At 37.0% G+C, this 16,702-nt stretch overlaps 1 protein-coding gene across 2 annotated transcripts in view; it reads left to right on the forward strand.

Moving 5' to 3' along the window:
* The window catches only part of LRRC69 (leucine rich repeat containing 69), a 105,348-nt gene that overhangs the window by 12,222 nt on the left and 76,424 nt on the right, over positions 1–16,702 (forward strand). For both annotated transcript variants that reach the window (XM_017962163.3, XM_009213301.4), the window contains exons 2-3: positions 7,440–7,566; positions 10,366–10,438. In XM_017962163.3, coding sequence (XP_017817652.1) covers positions 7,440–7,566; positions 10,366–10,438 — 200 coding nt within the window. The remainder of the gene's footprint in view (positions 1–7,439; positions 7,567–10,365; positions 10,439–16,702) is intronic.

Consider the following 16,702-nt stretch of genomic DNA (forward strand, 5'->3'; position numbering starts at 1 on the left):
ACTTTCAGTTATGAGTGGGTCAATACAATCAAACAAATCAAATAAAATTTAGTAAGAGCATAGACAGACAGTATTTGGAGCAAGTATACAAAGACATAGAAAAGACTATCTACAGGGAGGTTAGAAACTTTTAGGATATACTGGGTAGATAAATTTTAGGTTCATCTTTTGGGAAGCTGTTTAGATGTAATCTAACAGGATTGAATTAAGGAAATTTAAGTCATAATACATCCATTCTTTGTATCTTTTGCTATGTAATGCTACAGGCAGGCAGTAATAAGTACTAGGTTGATTGCAATGAGATAGAACTGAAAAAGGTACATCTGAAAGGATTTTTAAAACTAAAATTTGGTGGCAGATTGAATTTAGGTGGAGGGAGGGAAAGATGTTCTAGGTAGCTCCAATGTTTGGCCACAACGGGTTTATGAGAAGTGGCAGAAACAGATCTAGTTTTTCCAAGGGGCATAGTCCAGTTTTATACTTGGAATTTAGAGTGATCCGCTGGAGATATCTTAGAAGCCAAAACTAACAAGATCCACTTTTTTTTTTTTTTTTTTTTTTAACAGGGATAAATGTAAATTCCTACATTAGATTAAGAAATGAATTCAATTGCACAAGTCCAGGATGTGGGATATCTGCTTGACAGTTAGCTTAGGGGTTTTTGTTGGCCACAGACAAAACTAATTATTCACCAACAATGTGCCCTGTTGCTGAAAGAGTACATGCCATGTTAGGCTGCATAATAGAAGTGTTGTCATGCGCCTAAGGGAGACCTGTGGTTCCACCAGCATATATGCTATGAGAGCTGATTTCTTGTCTTACCATAGACTCCATGTTTTCAGAGAGGAGTGCTCACAAAAATTAGAGAGTGGTCAGTATGGTCAGGGGTCTGGAAATTATGTCCTGAGGGAAATAGTTAAGGGGAAAATGGAACAAATTAGAGGGAATATGATAGCAATCTTCAAAACTTTGAAAGATTGTCATGTGAGAGAGAAGGAATGCAAATATTTATTATGATTGCTGTGAGAAGAATTGGGTAGAAATTTCAGAGAACCTAAACATTAAAAATTAGATATAGATAGCTAGATCTTCCTAACAAGATAAAAGTGCTACCCATTAATGGGTGTGCTCATAGGGGAGGTATATAATTGCCCACCTGCATTCTGTATATTGGTCTATGTGACTTGTAAAATTTCCTTCTAGGCAAGGTGTGGTGGCTCATGCCTGTAATCCCAGCACTTTGGGAGGCTGAGGCAGGCTGATCACTTGAAGCCAGGAGTTTGAGACCAGTCTGGCCAACATGGCAAAAATCCCATCTCTATTAAAAAAAAAAAAAATAGCAAAGTATAGTGGCACATACCTGTAATCCCAGCTACTTGGGAAGCTGAGACATGAGAATCGCTTGAACTCAGTAGGCAGAGGTTGCAGTGAGCTGAGATCATGCCATGGCACTCTAGCCTGGGCGACAGAATGAGACTGTCTCAAAAAAAAGTTCTTCTAATTGTTAGTTGCTATAATTCTGTGGCTCATGGGTCTATGAGTAGCAGTGGTGTCTTTCAATCTATAGCAATCAGTAGCAATGCTGTCTTTCCATCTATAACCATACCAATTTCCAAGGGACAGAGAATACCAATAGAACTTCATTCTATATGTAAATTATTGAAGAGATGCAAACTTTAAAGCTTATCAAATAGTTGTCCGTCTTATGACTAAAGCCTTCCTTCAGGAACTACACATAACCATAGAGAATGTTACTAATGAAACACTGTAAATTCTTTCTGGATATCTGCTATTTCTGCAGCTCTTTGTTAGTAAAACACCATTTGAAACAACTTTGTCAAAGCATTCCAAACATCTTACATCAAATATCATCTTCTCAGAGTCCTTCTCTAATGACCCTATCTAGTCCTGAGTTACTTTCGATCACATTATCCTGTTTTCTTTTTTTTCATATTTAAGACTAACTACTAACACACTATTTATTTGGTTTTTTATTTGTTGTCTGACTCACTTCCCAACATAGAAGCATTGTAGAGAGGGATCTTGTGTGTCTTGTTCACTCTTCCTCTAGCATTCAGAAATAGTACCATAATAGACATATCTTAAACGCAATTGAATTAATGAAACATCTAGGTTGGGGCTTGAGGTGTTTCTCAAAGGTAACTCAATCCTTGCTACAGTGTTTCTGGACCTTTCTGTATAATTTAAGTAATCTACACTGAAGCTCTGACGTATTTGCCATGGTGACAGAGTATAAATGCTACTACCTAGTCTTTAATTTAAAATGTAAATTTAAATTTATGAATTTAAAGGCAATCAGTGAATCTTCCTTTGGTTATCCTATGCTATGAACACTATTCCCAGTCCCACTCACATGATTTGAGTTTTGACTCTGAAATACTTTACAATTTGAGGTTTTTATGTGTTCCCTCTTCCTCTTCTCCAAGCTACATTCTTGGTTGCAGAGCTCAGAATTTCACATGGTAGCTTTTTCCAGTCAAAGGACCATGTAGTTAATGCATTATCCAGATAAAATGTCTTTTCCTAGGTCATCTATCCATTTTACAATATCTTGGGAACTAAGTGGGATGAGATAATCAACTGTGGTTGTTGCTCACCCTACTACATTCGCCTAGATTGCCTTTCAAAGTGACCCTTTCCTTTTCCTCAAACCTCCTAATCTCTTACTCTCAGCAGATGGCTTTGTTTCATATTTCCTTGAGAAAACAGACATCATCCTTCAGGAACTCTCTCATGTTTTCATCACAAATTCATCTACTTATCTGATCCTCACTCACCCTTTCTTACCTTCCTTCCTACTACCCTTGATGAAGAGCCCTTACTCTTACCTAAGGCCAGCACCCACTTGTACTTTGTACCTATTTCATCTTCTAAAGGATTTTGATTCTGTGAGTGTCCCCATATTTAAGGCATGAGTTTCTAATCCTTACAGGGTTATTTCCATCAGCACATAAATAAGCTAATCTATCATTTGTCTTGGGCCAGGGGGAAACTCCAACTTCTTCATTTTCTAGTCTCCCTTTATAGCAAAAGTTCTTACAATAATTGTCTATTAGTCATTGTCTTTGCTTTCTCACATTTTCTGCACAGCCCACTTCAATCAGACTTTCTTCCCCAACACTTCACCCCTATTTTCAAGGTCACTAATCACTTTCCGATTGCTAAATCCAGTGGTTATTTCTATGCTTTAATTTTATTTAGTCTTCCCCTGGGATATGTCCCAAATCTTCCTTCTTAAAATACTTTTTTGTTTCTTTTGCTTTTCCCTTGGATTCTGTTACACTATATATCTTGGAAATCCTGAAACATAAGATTTTTGTAATATTGAGGCATTTCTCTCAGAAGAAACCTGTCTGGGAGTGAGGGAATCTGGACAGGGCAGGGAAAGAACCTGAATAAAGTGGTGGTTCCAGGAGAAATGTAGTTTCAGCCCAATCCCTTCAGAGCTTTGGGGCATGCCCTGTAGCACAGAGGCAAAGGGGTTGGGCTGTTATGTCCTGGCATCTGTCATGGTCTAGCAGCTGTCTGGGAGGATGGAGCAGAGGCACAACATTCCAGGTAAAGCACTTCCTTGCAGTTAAGGGAAATTCTTCCAGGAAGGGTGCAGAAGAAAGTCCTCATAGGATAAATTCATGGTAGCTGCGAATGGAGCACTGCTCAGCTGTGGGATGCGGTGTACCAGTTGCTTTAAGTGGCCTATCTTTCCCTTCTACTTCAGCCACTCCTCAGTCACTTCCTCTGCTGGGCTCACATTCTCATCTCTTACAATCCCACATGATGCCTTTTACTTACTGAAGGCTCACAAATTGATTCTGTGTTCTTGATTACTCCAGAAAACCCTAGAATTACATTTACAACTCCTACCTGACATTGTCATTTAAAGATCTAAAAGGCTTCTTAATTTTAACTTGGATAAAACTAAACTCTTGATTCCTTGTCCCTCCTCCAAACCTGCACTTGTCCCAGTTTCCCCATCTCAGGTGCTCAAGTTCCAAGTTTAGGTGTTATTCATGATCTTCTATTTATCTTACATCATACAACATTCTGGCTCTTCATCCAAAGTATATCCCAAACCCATCCACCTCTCTCCAGGTCCACCACCCACTACCTAGCTCAAGCCATTGCCTCTTGCCCGCACCACTGCAGTATTGCCTCTGCGTTCTCTTTGTGTTTCACTTCTTGTTGCCCCTGCAGATTCTGCTGTACAGATGCCAGGATGATCCTGTTAAAACACATGTCAAATAATGTTACACATATGCTTAAAACCCTACAGTCATTTCTCACTGAACTTAGAGTAAAATCCCAACCCCTTACCCTGGTTTATGAAACCATATGTAATCTGGCCCAAGTATACCTTTCCAACTTCTTTTTTGGCTGAGTGTTCCTCTACCTACAGTACTCAGCCACATCAGCTGCATCTCCTGGCCTCCTCTACCACACCAAGAACGTGCCTCCATTGGGGTCTTTATTTTGACCATTTCTTCTTCCTTATTGTCACTCAGATCTCAGTCTATATATCAACTTCTAAGACAGGTTCTCCTGATCAATCACTTTCTCCTCACTCTTTAAATTGTCTCTAGAACACTTAACACTGTCTGTTATTTTTGTATTAATTTGTTTAGCCATTTATAGTCATTGGATGGTTACTTTCTTACTGTGTAAGTGCCTTGAGGGCAAAGATGTTACATGTCTTATGCACGCAATGAATATTTTTTAATGAGTGAATAAATGAATGGCAACCCACCTGCTTTAAGATATATGTATTCACTTAGAATACATATTCTGTGCAGTTTAGACTGCATATTTAAAACTGTTTGTTTATGGATATATTTCTAAGCATCAAAAAAACCCACAAAAGAACAAAACCAAAACCAAAACTGAAACCCACCCTTCTTTACAGTCAAGATTGATTATAATCTGTGATTTCCTTTTGACATACGATGAAATCTAGTTACTATGTACCTTCATATATCTGGGCCAGACCCTTATATTCTGTAAAACACAATGACAAAAATATATCTAACTCATATGTAAGAACTTACCACATAACATGCAAAATGAGCACTGTACGGTATATACCCTCAGAAATACACAGAAAAGCATCGATAGTGTGGGAAATTACAAGCTGTTTCTTGTTTACTTTAAAAATATATGTTACCATCCTTTTTTTTAGGTGATAATTCACCATGAGTCTCACACTTCTGCACATTCTGTAAACAGAGGCACTGACTGGCTTTGTTTTGGACCAATTTTTCCAGTATAATTACATAGCAGACGGCCTTGGAGATTAGGAATAGTATCTTCCTCTGGACTGAAGGGCATGGTTACTGCCCATTATAAAAGATTCAGGGTCCCTAAACTCATTGTTCCTGTTCAGTAACACAGCTTACTTCACATCTAGGTATCTCTTTATGTTCTTTGCATTTTCAGTGCAAAAATAGTAATATTCTGGACACTGCTATTGCTTTAAGTAATAAACGATCCCTTTTATCTTTCCCAGGGGTCTCATGTTTTCTACCAGCATTCACGAAACTGCGGCAGGTTCACTTGTTAGCTTGTAAACTGGGTAAAATCTTGGACCTTTCACAATGCCTGACACATTCTTGCATATCTTGCCAGTCCTCATGGAGATTTTCTTGGGCTCTCAGTACTACTAGACTGCTGTGCATGTTTCACTGAATTTAGGCAAAAGAATGAAATCTACCTCGTTTTGGGAGAGACTTCAAATAGTCACTTTCATAGGCAAATAATGGATCCCCAAAGATGACCACACCTAATCCCCCGATCCTCTGAATGTGTTAGGTTATATGACAAAGGGGAATTAAGGGTGCAGCTAGAAGTAAGGTGGATAGTCAGCTAACCTGGAGAACGGAAGTTACACTAGATTATCCAGGTGGACCCAGTGTAATTATGAGGGTTTTTAAATGTGGAAGAGTCAGCATTAGTGTGATGTGATTTGAAAAAGACTTAACCAGCCACTACTGACTTTAAAGGTACAAGTGGGGCATATAAGCCAGGGAATGGAGGCCAACTCTGAAAGTTAGGAAAGGCAAGCGAACAGATCATCCCCTGGAGTTTCTAGAAATGAACACCAGCTTGATTTTAGTCAGTGAGACTGTTTCTGATTTCTGATCTCCAGAAATACAAGATAAATTTGTGTTGTTCTAAGCCACAAAATTTGTGGTAATTTTTTATAGCAGTTGTGGGAAACCAATGCAGTTACAGACTCTGGATAAAATAGCTACATGAATGTATTTTAACTTCACATTTACAATAGAAGAAGACCTCCAACATGGTAGTAGATGTATTATACTATTATAAATTAGGATAATGGTAATTCTCAGACAAAAGCACATATGCAAGTGAAAACTTTACCATGAATTCCTAGGATGAGAAATTTCATTTTAATATCAATGTATATTTCTTTGTATTAATTTAAATCATTGTCTTATATCCATAACAAGTACTAGGTGACATTTAAATATAAATGGCTTAAATTTTCTTCTTAATTTTTTTGGTTTTATGTAAATTCATTAGTTTGTTAAAACTTCCAAGATTCCTTTTATTTGGTCTTACTGTTAAAATTCTAAAGTATGCAATTGGTAATTAAACCTGAATAGTAAATTATGTTTGGGAGTAAAATAAAAGACTCTTTGTATTTTGGAAAGTACAATTAGATTTTACAAAGAATATTACTATATTTTTGGGAACAATCCTGTCACTGATTTATTGGATTACAACATCAAGGAGGAACTTTTTAACTCCCCTTATGTGGAGTTCTTCCTGGGCCTGACCAATCTGTTCTCTGTAGGACAGATAACTGTAGGGTAGATCTTGTCTACCCTCATTATACCATTTCAATAGTTTCTTTTCTAAATTTTGTGATCATACAGAGTGACATCAAAGTTAAAGGCCCTCCTGAGGCTGTATACATGTAATAGAGTGGTCTTATTGGCCTACATGAGATAGCTCCTTTGGGAATAGTATGTCAGGAGGACCTCAGATCTTTGGCTCTGTTTCTGTTTTCAGTAACTTAGTTCCTTTGCTGAGTGTTTAATAGTTTGATTCTATAAGTCACAAGGTTCGGATACTCTTAAGTTGCTCAAATGATTTATAAATGGATCATCCATTTATAAATTGTGGTTTTACATATCCTTGGGATGGTTTGTAATATAATTTTAATGAACTTAACTGCTCTAATTAAAAATTAAATTGTGTTTTAATTAACATAAAGTGAGCATGAAGCTCAAATGAACTTTATTTATAAACATAATTTTAGGTGTAAGTGAAATAATTGTTTTAAATATTTTGAAGTTTTCTTAGGTTACATAGATCTGAGCAAGGGGGCTTAAATTATTTCTTTTTTTCATTTGAAGTTGGATAATACATGAGTCCATTAAACCTCTATATGTTTGCAGTTGACAACACTAAATCTGGGAAACAACCTTTTAGAAGAAGTTCCGGAAGAGATGAAATATCTTACATCTCTGAAGACTCTCCATTTATCTGGAAATAGGATCTGCAGATTTGCACCTGGAGCCTGTGGTAATTTAGTCAACAAGGAGCAACATTATAGCATCAAATTTAATCTCTCATATTTAATAATATGAAACTGAAATGAAAAAGAATTTTGCATGTTTAGTCTTTTTTTTTGTGGGAGGTATTTACATACTACTCTTGAAATATAGGAGGAATGGCCGGGCGCGGTGGCTCACGCCTGTAATCCCAGCACTTTGGGAGGCCGAGATGGGCGGATCATGAGGTCAGGAGATCGAGACCATCCTGGCTAAACCGGTGAAACCCCATCTCTACTAAAAAATACAAAAATTAGCCAGGTGAGATGGTGGGCGCCTGTAGTCCCAGCTACTCAGGAGGCTGAGGCAGGAGAATGGCGGGAACCCGGGAGGCAGAGCTTGCAGTGAGCTGAGATCCGGCCACTGCACTCCAGCCTGGCCAACAGAGCGAGACTCCGTCTCAAAAAAAAAAAAAAAAAAGAAAAGAAATATAGGAGGAGACAGCATTTTTTAAAAAAGTATTGTATCATATGTTTATTTACATGTAGACCTAAGAAAATAAGTAAGCATCAGTGTTAATGAATTTTCCTCTTTGTAGAATCAATATAAAGTCAGATGGTGAATCTGGGGACTCTTTTCCCGAGCCAGAGATAATTCTGTTGGAAAGTCAAATCAAGTAAAGCTCTACCGTAGCTTTGTTCTTTTCACTTTTTATTCTGTCTTAGATATTAAGTCACACTTTTTGATCAAGATACTAAATTTAAATCAATTTGGGGAAAATTTTAAAGAAAATATATGAGATCCAATAAGTAGCATTTTTTTCTTTCTTTTTCCCATTAAGTAATAATTTCTCCATTCAAGATGACGCTATTCTTATTTAATATTCCTAGAGTGGGCTTAAGGACAAATGTATGACAAAGCGATCTAGATGGCTTTTATAGCTTTATCAACTAATGCAAGGTACTTCACCACTTTCTGTGTTGGTCCTTAGTAGTAAAACTAGAGAAATATTATAAAATTTATAAATTTCTATGAACTTTTGAGGCACAGGTGCTATATATAATCATTGTAATCTTCACACAGAGTTTATTAACCGCATTACCACATGCAGCAATAAATTAGGGGTTATATTTGGCAAATAGCACAAGTAGACTCTAGTACTGTCTTTTTAAAGGTACTTTAAAATCTTAGGTCATATATCTTGGAAAAATATTCTTTTCCAAAATAATAGATGTAACAAACAATTATTAATACTTGAACACATTATATATGCAAAGCCATAGACCAGAATTCAGTTACAAATTTACCTTGAAAGAAAACAGTTTACACTAAAAATGTTAAGGTCATGCAAATCAATAGATAATAATATTTTATGACCTATACTGAGGGGACAGATGTAAGTGCAACCTGATATACATAAACAATATTGAACATACTAATTTATACTAATTAAGGCTCTATAAGGAATTTTCTATCATGTTGCCTTTAAATTTGAGATAAGTTCAGTATATGTATGTCTGTATCTATATCTATATAGATATATTTTATATATGTATGTAAAAATTTTTTGGAGTGCTCTTGAATGTCTTTAGTGTCTATATTTCTTTTTAAAAATAATTTTTTTTAATTGACAGTTAACAATGGTACATATTCATGGAGTACATAGTGATATTTTGATACATATAATATATAGTGATCAGATCAGGGTAATTGGCATAGCTCTCATTTCAAACACTTATCATTTCTTTGAGTTGGGAACATTCTTGATTTGGGGTTGTTGAACTTTGAAAATCCCATGTGATTGACCTAAGTTATGTACTATGTCAGGTCCTGATGATTCAAGGTCAGAAGTAGTTTGATGTCAGGGAGTTTAATGCTGCCCAGCATGGGTCTGAACAAACTTGTTGCATTACATGACCCTGTTTCCCTGACCAGAGCAGATTGATCAGGGCTGGAGTTGTATTCCAAACTAAGCTTGTCATATTTTCTCTTTCTTGGGAATTGTGATAGAGTCTAAAACAGTTTAATTGGTTTGAGATAATTACATGACCTTAGGCAGAGGTTGCAAACTGGTGGCCCATGGGCTGAATCTGGTTCATAAATAAATTGATTCTATTTTGTTGGCCTTTAAAAATCTTTGAATTAGGGGCTCATGTTTTCAAATCAGGAGAGTTCACATAGAAGTCTGGATCTCTGGCTTTTTTAAAAAATCTGTTTTAAAAAAGAAAGATTTAGCAACACTGCAGTTGCATTCCCATATAACAATTGCCAGAGCTGGCTGAATGGTGGTGGCCCTGTCTGACATGGCATGGGATTATCATTTTGATTCCTGTGGACAAGCGAGTTTGAAAGCTCTGTCTTCCCTGTCTGTGAACATTCAAATTCAGAAGTTGTAATATGGTAATGAGTACATAGAAAAATAGAGCAAACATGTTCAAAAGAGAGAATGGAGGGAGGAAAGAGAGTGCGAGTAAGATATTATAAATATGAAAATGAGAGAAGCTGTAATGAAGAACTAAACTATATTTTCTGCAGAGATATTCAGACAGTACATTCTTAGGTTCTGGGTGCCTTTTAGCTTCTGATTCCAGTTTTGATGAGCCTAGTTGCATCCTCATTCCTCAGGCACAGTGATGTGAGTTAGATCTGTAACTTTGTGATAAATCACTCCTTTTTGCTTTAGCTAGTTTAAGAGGGTTTCTGTTACCACCACCAAAAGAGCCTTGGCCAAGGCAATAACCAGAAGGAAAATAAAGGTATGTAGAAAAGTAGAAAGTGACTAAAATTATCTAACAGATGGCTAAAGTGACTAAAATTATTTTTCTAACAGATGGCTTACAAAATTTAATCCTGCTTAATCTGAACAACAATCATCTTATTCAGCTTCCTCAAGAAGTCAGCAGGTAATTTTGTTTATAGCAAGACTTGGTTAACAATCACGCCCCTCCTCTATCCCCACCCTGGTCATTTGAAAGCGTTATGCCTAGCAACAAGTCCCTGTGGGATTTATACATAGCAAAGAGGGATCTGAAGGACTGAGGCAAGCCACTAATTTTAAGCAGATGATTCTTTAAACACTTTGGAGAAATGAGAAACAGCATGACTTGGTAATCTTTAGTGTAAACATTGGACTTTGAAACATAAAGTTCTAAAGCTGATGGTCTCATTGATTTCCCACCTCTGAGGTTCTTGGAGCTTGGATAGCCACAGAATTGGGCACATTAAATGTTATTTCACATGTGTATTGTAAACCATTTTGAGTTTGATGGAAAAGGTAATATAAAAACTAAGGATTTAAAACTGCTATGTCATTTTCATTTTTAAAAACCCCACATTCTATTGTCATTAACCAAAAAAAAAAAAAAAAAAAAAAAAAAAAAAGCTGTTTTTCCTTATCCTGCACATCTGCACAGACAGAATGCCTTTCTGGAGCCAGCTGAGAGCCTTGTCCTTCTGTAGGCAAAACATGCTCTTGGGCTTTTCCTCTGACAGATGGAGAGAGAACTCTGTTCAGGTTTACTTTGGAGACTCCCTTTATTGCCTGTTGAGCAGAAACAGATGTATCACAGAGCAAGAGCATCCAGAGTTTTAAAAGAGAATACAAAACTTTGAACAGTCCTCAACACAGGGCTCTCTGCAGCACCTAACATCTATTCCAATTTACTTGTCTGTACCTCTAGCCAATGCATTAGTTTTTTCCAAATATATTTTTATAAGGAAAGCAATATTTTAAGTCAGAGCAACTAGAAAAGAATTGAATCAATCTAATTTCTATAGAAGATAAATATTTCCAGCAATGAAAATGCCATGCTAATAGTTGTCTGCTTGTTTTTCTATTAATTCAGCTTATCAATTGATTTATATATTGATGATGATATAATTTAAAAAATCCCTTGGGAGATCTTGTGAATGAGGTTCAGGGCATATCTCTGTGCAACTAGATGTATGCCTTTGGGCAAGTAAGTTAACTGCTTTGAACTGCTGCTTTCTCATCTCTGAAGAAAGAATTTTGAATAGATGAACCTCAAAGTTTTTGCAGCTATAACATGTTATGATTTCACAATTTCATACACTTATCTCTGTTTGTAATACAAATTACAATATTCAAGGAATCATGTAAATCTAAGGGAGTATGTTACAAAGATGAAAGAATGCTTTCACTGAAAAAAGTAGGATTGCAAAGTGTATAGGTCTATTCTGTTTTATAGTTAACTCTGGGTTGTCTGTATTCTGGCCGTATCCTATCCTAGATATTGACTAATTGATCATCTGTTTAAGCAGAATTCCATTTTCAGAGCCGAGGAAAGTTTCTTCACCTTTCTATATCTTAACATCTTCATCTGCAAAATGAGGATGATGATAGTGTTTTCTTCATTGGACTGTTTTGATGGTTAAGCGAATTCATACAATATACAATATATTTAGGGTTGAGCCTGGGACATAAAAGGTATTAGGGTTGAGTAAGTGCTCAATGGATGTTAGCTTTTATTATTATTGGTTATTATTTTTATTCTAGCTTCTTTCCATTTCCTTTGTTCACTCATTTCCAGAGACAAAAGAATGACTTCTTAGTGGATTTGGGTGAAGCATTGAGCACGTGTAGTTTGACATTCTCCTCTTTTCCTGCCATGAAGTAAGCAGCAGCCTCAGCAGGAAAGGTTGTGAAGGGGTGGAATATTTAATACAGAGGAGGACTAGCAGGGACTCAGAGTGATCATGTCAGCTCTGTGCTGATGTTTAATTTCCTTCTCTCTAAATCCTATATCTTATTTCTCAATTTATTTAGAACTTAGGAGAGGGAAAAGGGAGTTTTGATTTTTGACTTGTTTAAACTACAGTTCATGGACTTGGAGTCAAGTTTGGGCAGGTAAGAGTTTTACACCTAAACAATTCTGTCATGGGCAGCACTGCACAGGCACAGGAGGAGGACAGCATGGGCATCCTGGTGACAGAATGGGTTTGGAAGACAGCGAGAGAGAGAGAGAGCAAGGGACTAAGTCGGCAGGCTCAGTTCTTTCTCCAAATTTGTCCATCAGTGAAGTTGTTCTTCAATCTCCTGGGGAAGACAGATGTCAAGGAGAAGCTGCAAGTGTATCTCCTGTAGATGTTCTTTGGAAAAGTAGAACATCTCCCTGCTTTGTGGAAATAGAAACAATGGCAGATGTTTGTTTCTCTCCCTCCTCTTTACTCACACAAATGAATGATGGACAAATGAACAATAGGATGAGCTCATTTTATTGCCTTGAAATAACAAAAAAGATGAAAAGCCAACTCCCATGATATAGTAAATCAGATATAATAAAAATAATGATTATAAAAATGATTAATGAGGAAAATTCCCCCTTTCCCCACAGGACCTGCTCCACACATTTTCACTCCATTTCGGTGCTGAGTTGTCCTTCTTTGACCCTTTATACTGCAAAGAACTTCACTTCCTGTTTTCCTGAGAAATTTGAGCTCCCTCAATTCCCTTCTTTCCAGCCTCTTTCTCTCCATTGTTCTATTTCTTTCCTCTCTCTCTCTTGCTTCTTTATTATCTCTCTCTAAAGTGTCCTGTATCTATTGCTTTTGCTTCCTGTGTAACACATTGTAAATTCTCTTCTGTCTTCTCCATTCTTTTTTAAAAATTATTATTATACTTTAAGTTCTAGGGTACATGTGCACAATGTGCAGGTTTGTTACATATGTATACATGTGCCATGTTGGTGTGCTGCACCCATTAATTCATCATTTACATTAGGTATATCTCCTAATGCTATTCCTCTCCCCTCTCCCCACCCCACGACAGGCCCTGGTGTGTGATGTTCCCCTTCCTATATCCAAGTGTTCTCATTGTTCAGTTCCCACCTATGAGTGAGAACATGCAGTGTTTGGTTTTCTGTTCTTGCAATAGTTTGCGGAGAATGATGGTTTCCAGCTGCATCCATGTCCCTACAAAAGACATGAACTCATCCTTTTTATGGCTGCATAGTATTCCATGGTGTATATGTGCCACATTTTCTTAATGCAGTCTGTCATTGATGGACATTTGGGTTAGTTCCAAGTCTTTGCTATTGTGAACAGTGCTGCAATAAACATACGTGTGCATGTGTCTTTATAGCAGCATGATTTATAATCTTTTGGGTATATACCCAGTAATGGGATGGCTGGGTCAAATGGTATTTCTAGTTCTAGATCCTCGAGGAATTGCCACACTGTCTTCCACAATAGTTGAACTAGTTTACAGTCCCACCAACAGTGTAAAAGTGTTCCTATTTCTCCACATCCTCTCCAGCACCTGTTGTTTCCTGACTTTTTAATGATCGCCATGCTAACTGGTGTGAGATGGTGTCTCATTGTGGTTTTGATTTGCATTTCTCTGATGGCGAGTGATGATGAGCTTTTTTTCATGTGTCTGTTGGCTGCATAAATATCTTCTTTTGGGAAGTGTCTGTTCATATCCTTCGCCCACTTTTTGGTGGGGTTGTTTTTTTCTTGTAAATTTGTCTGAGTTCTTTGTAGGTTCTGGATATTAGCCCTTATGGTTTGAGATTGCAAAGTACCTTTCTCCATCTCCCTGCTTCGCTCGGTTCACTCATTTTTTGGGTAGTTTCTTTGCTTCAGCAATTTTAGTTTAATTATCCCATTTGTCAATTTTGGCTTTGTTGCCATTGCTTTGGTGTTTTAGATGAAGTCCTTGCCCATGCCTTGTCCTAATGGTATTGCCTTAGGGTTTTCTTCTGTTTTATGGTTAGGTTCATACTCCATTTAAGTCTCCTAATCCATCTCAGAATTCTGGTCACCTTGGCGCGAGTGCGTAAGGAAGCGAGCCGTTTCAGCTTATGACATACATAGCCATGCTTCCAAAATCGCTTCTTTATTAAATAGGGGAATCCTTTTCCCATTTGTTTTGTTTCAAGTTTGTCAAAGATCAGATGGTTGTAGATGTATTGCCTCTTTTGAGGGCTCTGTTCTTGTTCCTATTGGTTTACACTCTTCGCGCCTTTGAAAGACTTCCATTAAGCTACCAACGACTTTCACAGAATTGGAAAAAACTGCCTTGAAGTTCATGGCATGGAACTAAAAGATCTACATTGCGCCAAGAGATAACTTAAGCCGTAAAGAACAAAGCTGGAGGCATCATGCTACCTGACTTCAAACTATACTACAAGGCTACAGTAACCAAAACTGTCTTCTCCATCCTACCGTAGATCATTTTCAAAAGTCGTTACTGTCCTTTACATAGTCAAATATAATGACCTTTTTTTTCTGCTGAATAAAAATTACATAAAACTATTCAATGCATTTTGGCAAATGTACACACACCAATAACATGTAAAACATTTTCTTCAGCCCAGAAATTTCCTCATGCACCCTTCCAGTGAATTCTTACCTCTCATAAGCAATCAATATTCTGATTTCTGTCTTCTTTACAAATTAGTTTTACCATTCCTAGAACTAAATAAATGGAATCATATAGTATATACGTTTTTGTGTCTGTCTTCTTTTGCTTAGCATATTTTTTGAGACTCACATAACAGTTGCATTTATTAATAGTTCATTGGTTTTTTTTGTTGTTGTTGTTTATTTATTTTTTGAGACAGAGTCTGGCCCTTCTCACCCAGGATGGAGTGCAATGAAGCGATCTCAGCTCACTGCAATCTCTGCCTCCTAGGTTCCAGTGATTCTCCTGCCTCAGCCTCCCGAGTAGCTGGTATTACAGGTGCCTGCCACCACACCCAGCTAATTTTTGTATTTTTAGTAGTGATGGGGTTTCGCCATATCAGCTCGGCTGGTCTCGAACTCCTGACCTCAAGTAATCGGCCTGCCTCGGCCTCCCAGTGTTGGGATTACAAGCATGAGCCACCATGCCTGGTAGTTTTTGTTTATTCTGAGTAGCATTTCATTGCCGGAATATGCCCTAAATTATTCATCTTTTCTCCTATTGATGTATACTTGGGTTTTTTCCAGTTTAGGGCTATTATGAATTAAGTTACAATAAACATTATTGTACACATCTTTTTGTAAACATGTTTAATTTCATTTTCGTTTAAATTTCTAGGAGTAAAATGGAAATTTATTTCTCATAGTTCTGGAAGTTGGGAAGTGAAGATCAAGGTGCTGGCAGATGTGATGTCTGGTGAGGGTGTACTTCCTGGTTCATAGAGTGCCACCTTTCTCACTGTGTCCTCACATGGTAGAAGGGACAAGGAGTTCTCTGGGGCCTTTTTTGAGGACATTAATTACATTTATGAGGTTTACCCCCTCATCATGACCTAATCATCTCCCAAAGGCCCCGTCTGGTAATACCATCACAGTGGAGATTATATTTTAACATATGAATTTTGAAGAGACACAAATATTCAGACCATAGCACTATCATTTCTCTAATACCATACGATCTTGATTGCTGCAGCTGCATTGTAAGTTTTGAAATAAGGTAATGTGAGTCTTTTGATTTTATTCTTTATAATAGTTTGGCTATTCTAAGCCCTTTGAATTTCCATATGCATTTTAAAATTGATTTGTCTTTTTTTTTTTTTTTTAATGTGGGGTCTCACTATGTTTCCCAGGCTGGTCTTAAACTCCTGGGCTCAAGCAATCCTTCCACCTTCACCTCCCAAAGTTATGGGTTTACAGCCATGAGCCACAGCACCCAGCCCGAGTCAAGTCTTACACAAAAAAAAGCTGTCAAAATTTTTAGTTGGATCTATTATTGAATCTATAGATCAATATTAAAAAGTTGATATCTTAGCAATATTTTTCTTTTCTATTCCTGAATATAATGTATCTCTACTTTCATTTAGAGCCCCTTTACATTCTCTCAGTCATGATTTATAGTTTTCAGTGTAGAGGTCCCTCATGTCTTTTGTTATATGTACTCTTAACTATTTCATGAAGGGTTTTTTATACATTACTATAAATGGAAATCTTAAACTTTTATTTTCTAATTGTTTGTGGCTACAATATGGAGATACAATAGATTTTTAAAATATTGACTTGGTAGTTTGTGACTCTGTGTTAGTTCTACTAGTTTTGTTTGTTAGTTTGGATTATCACTCTTTAACATTTAAACTTTTGACCATCTCTTCAATTTTGAAATTTTCTTCTCTCACACCTTCAGAGATCCTTGCTAATCTGGTTCTTCTTCTACTTCTCTGGTCATAACTTTGCTGGGTGCCTTTAAT

Source organism: Papio anubis, chromosome 8 (assembly GCF_008728515.1).
Source record: "Papio anubis isolate 15944 chromosome 8, Panubis1.0, whole genome shotgun sequence".
Taxonomy (NCBI): domain Eukaryota; kingdom Metazoa; phylum Chordata; class Mammalia; order Primates; family Cercopithecidae; genus Papio; species Papio anubis.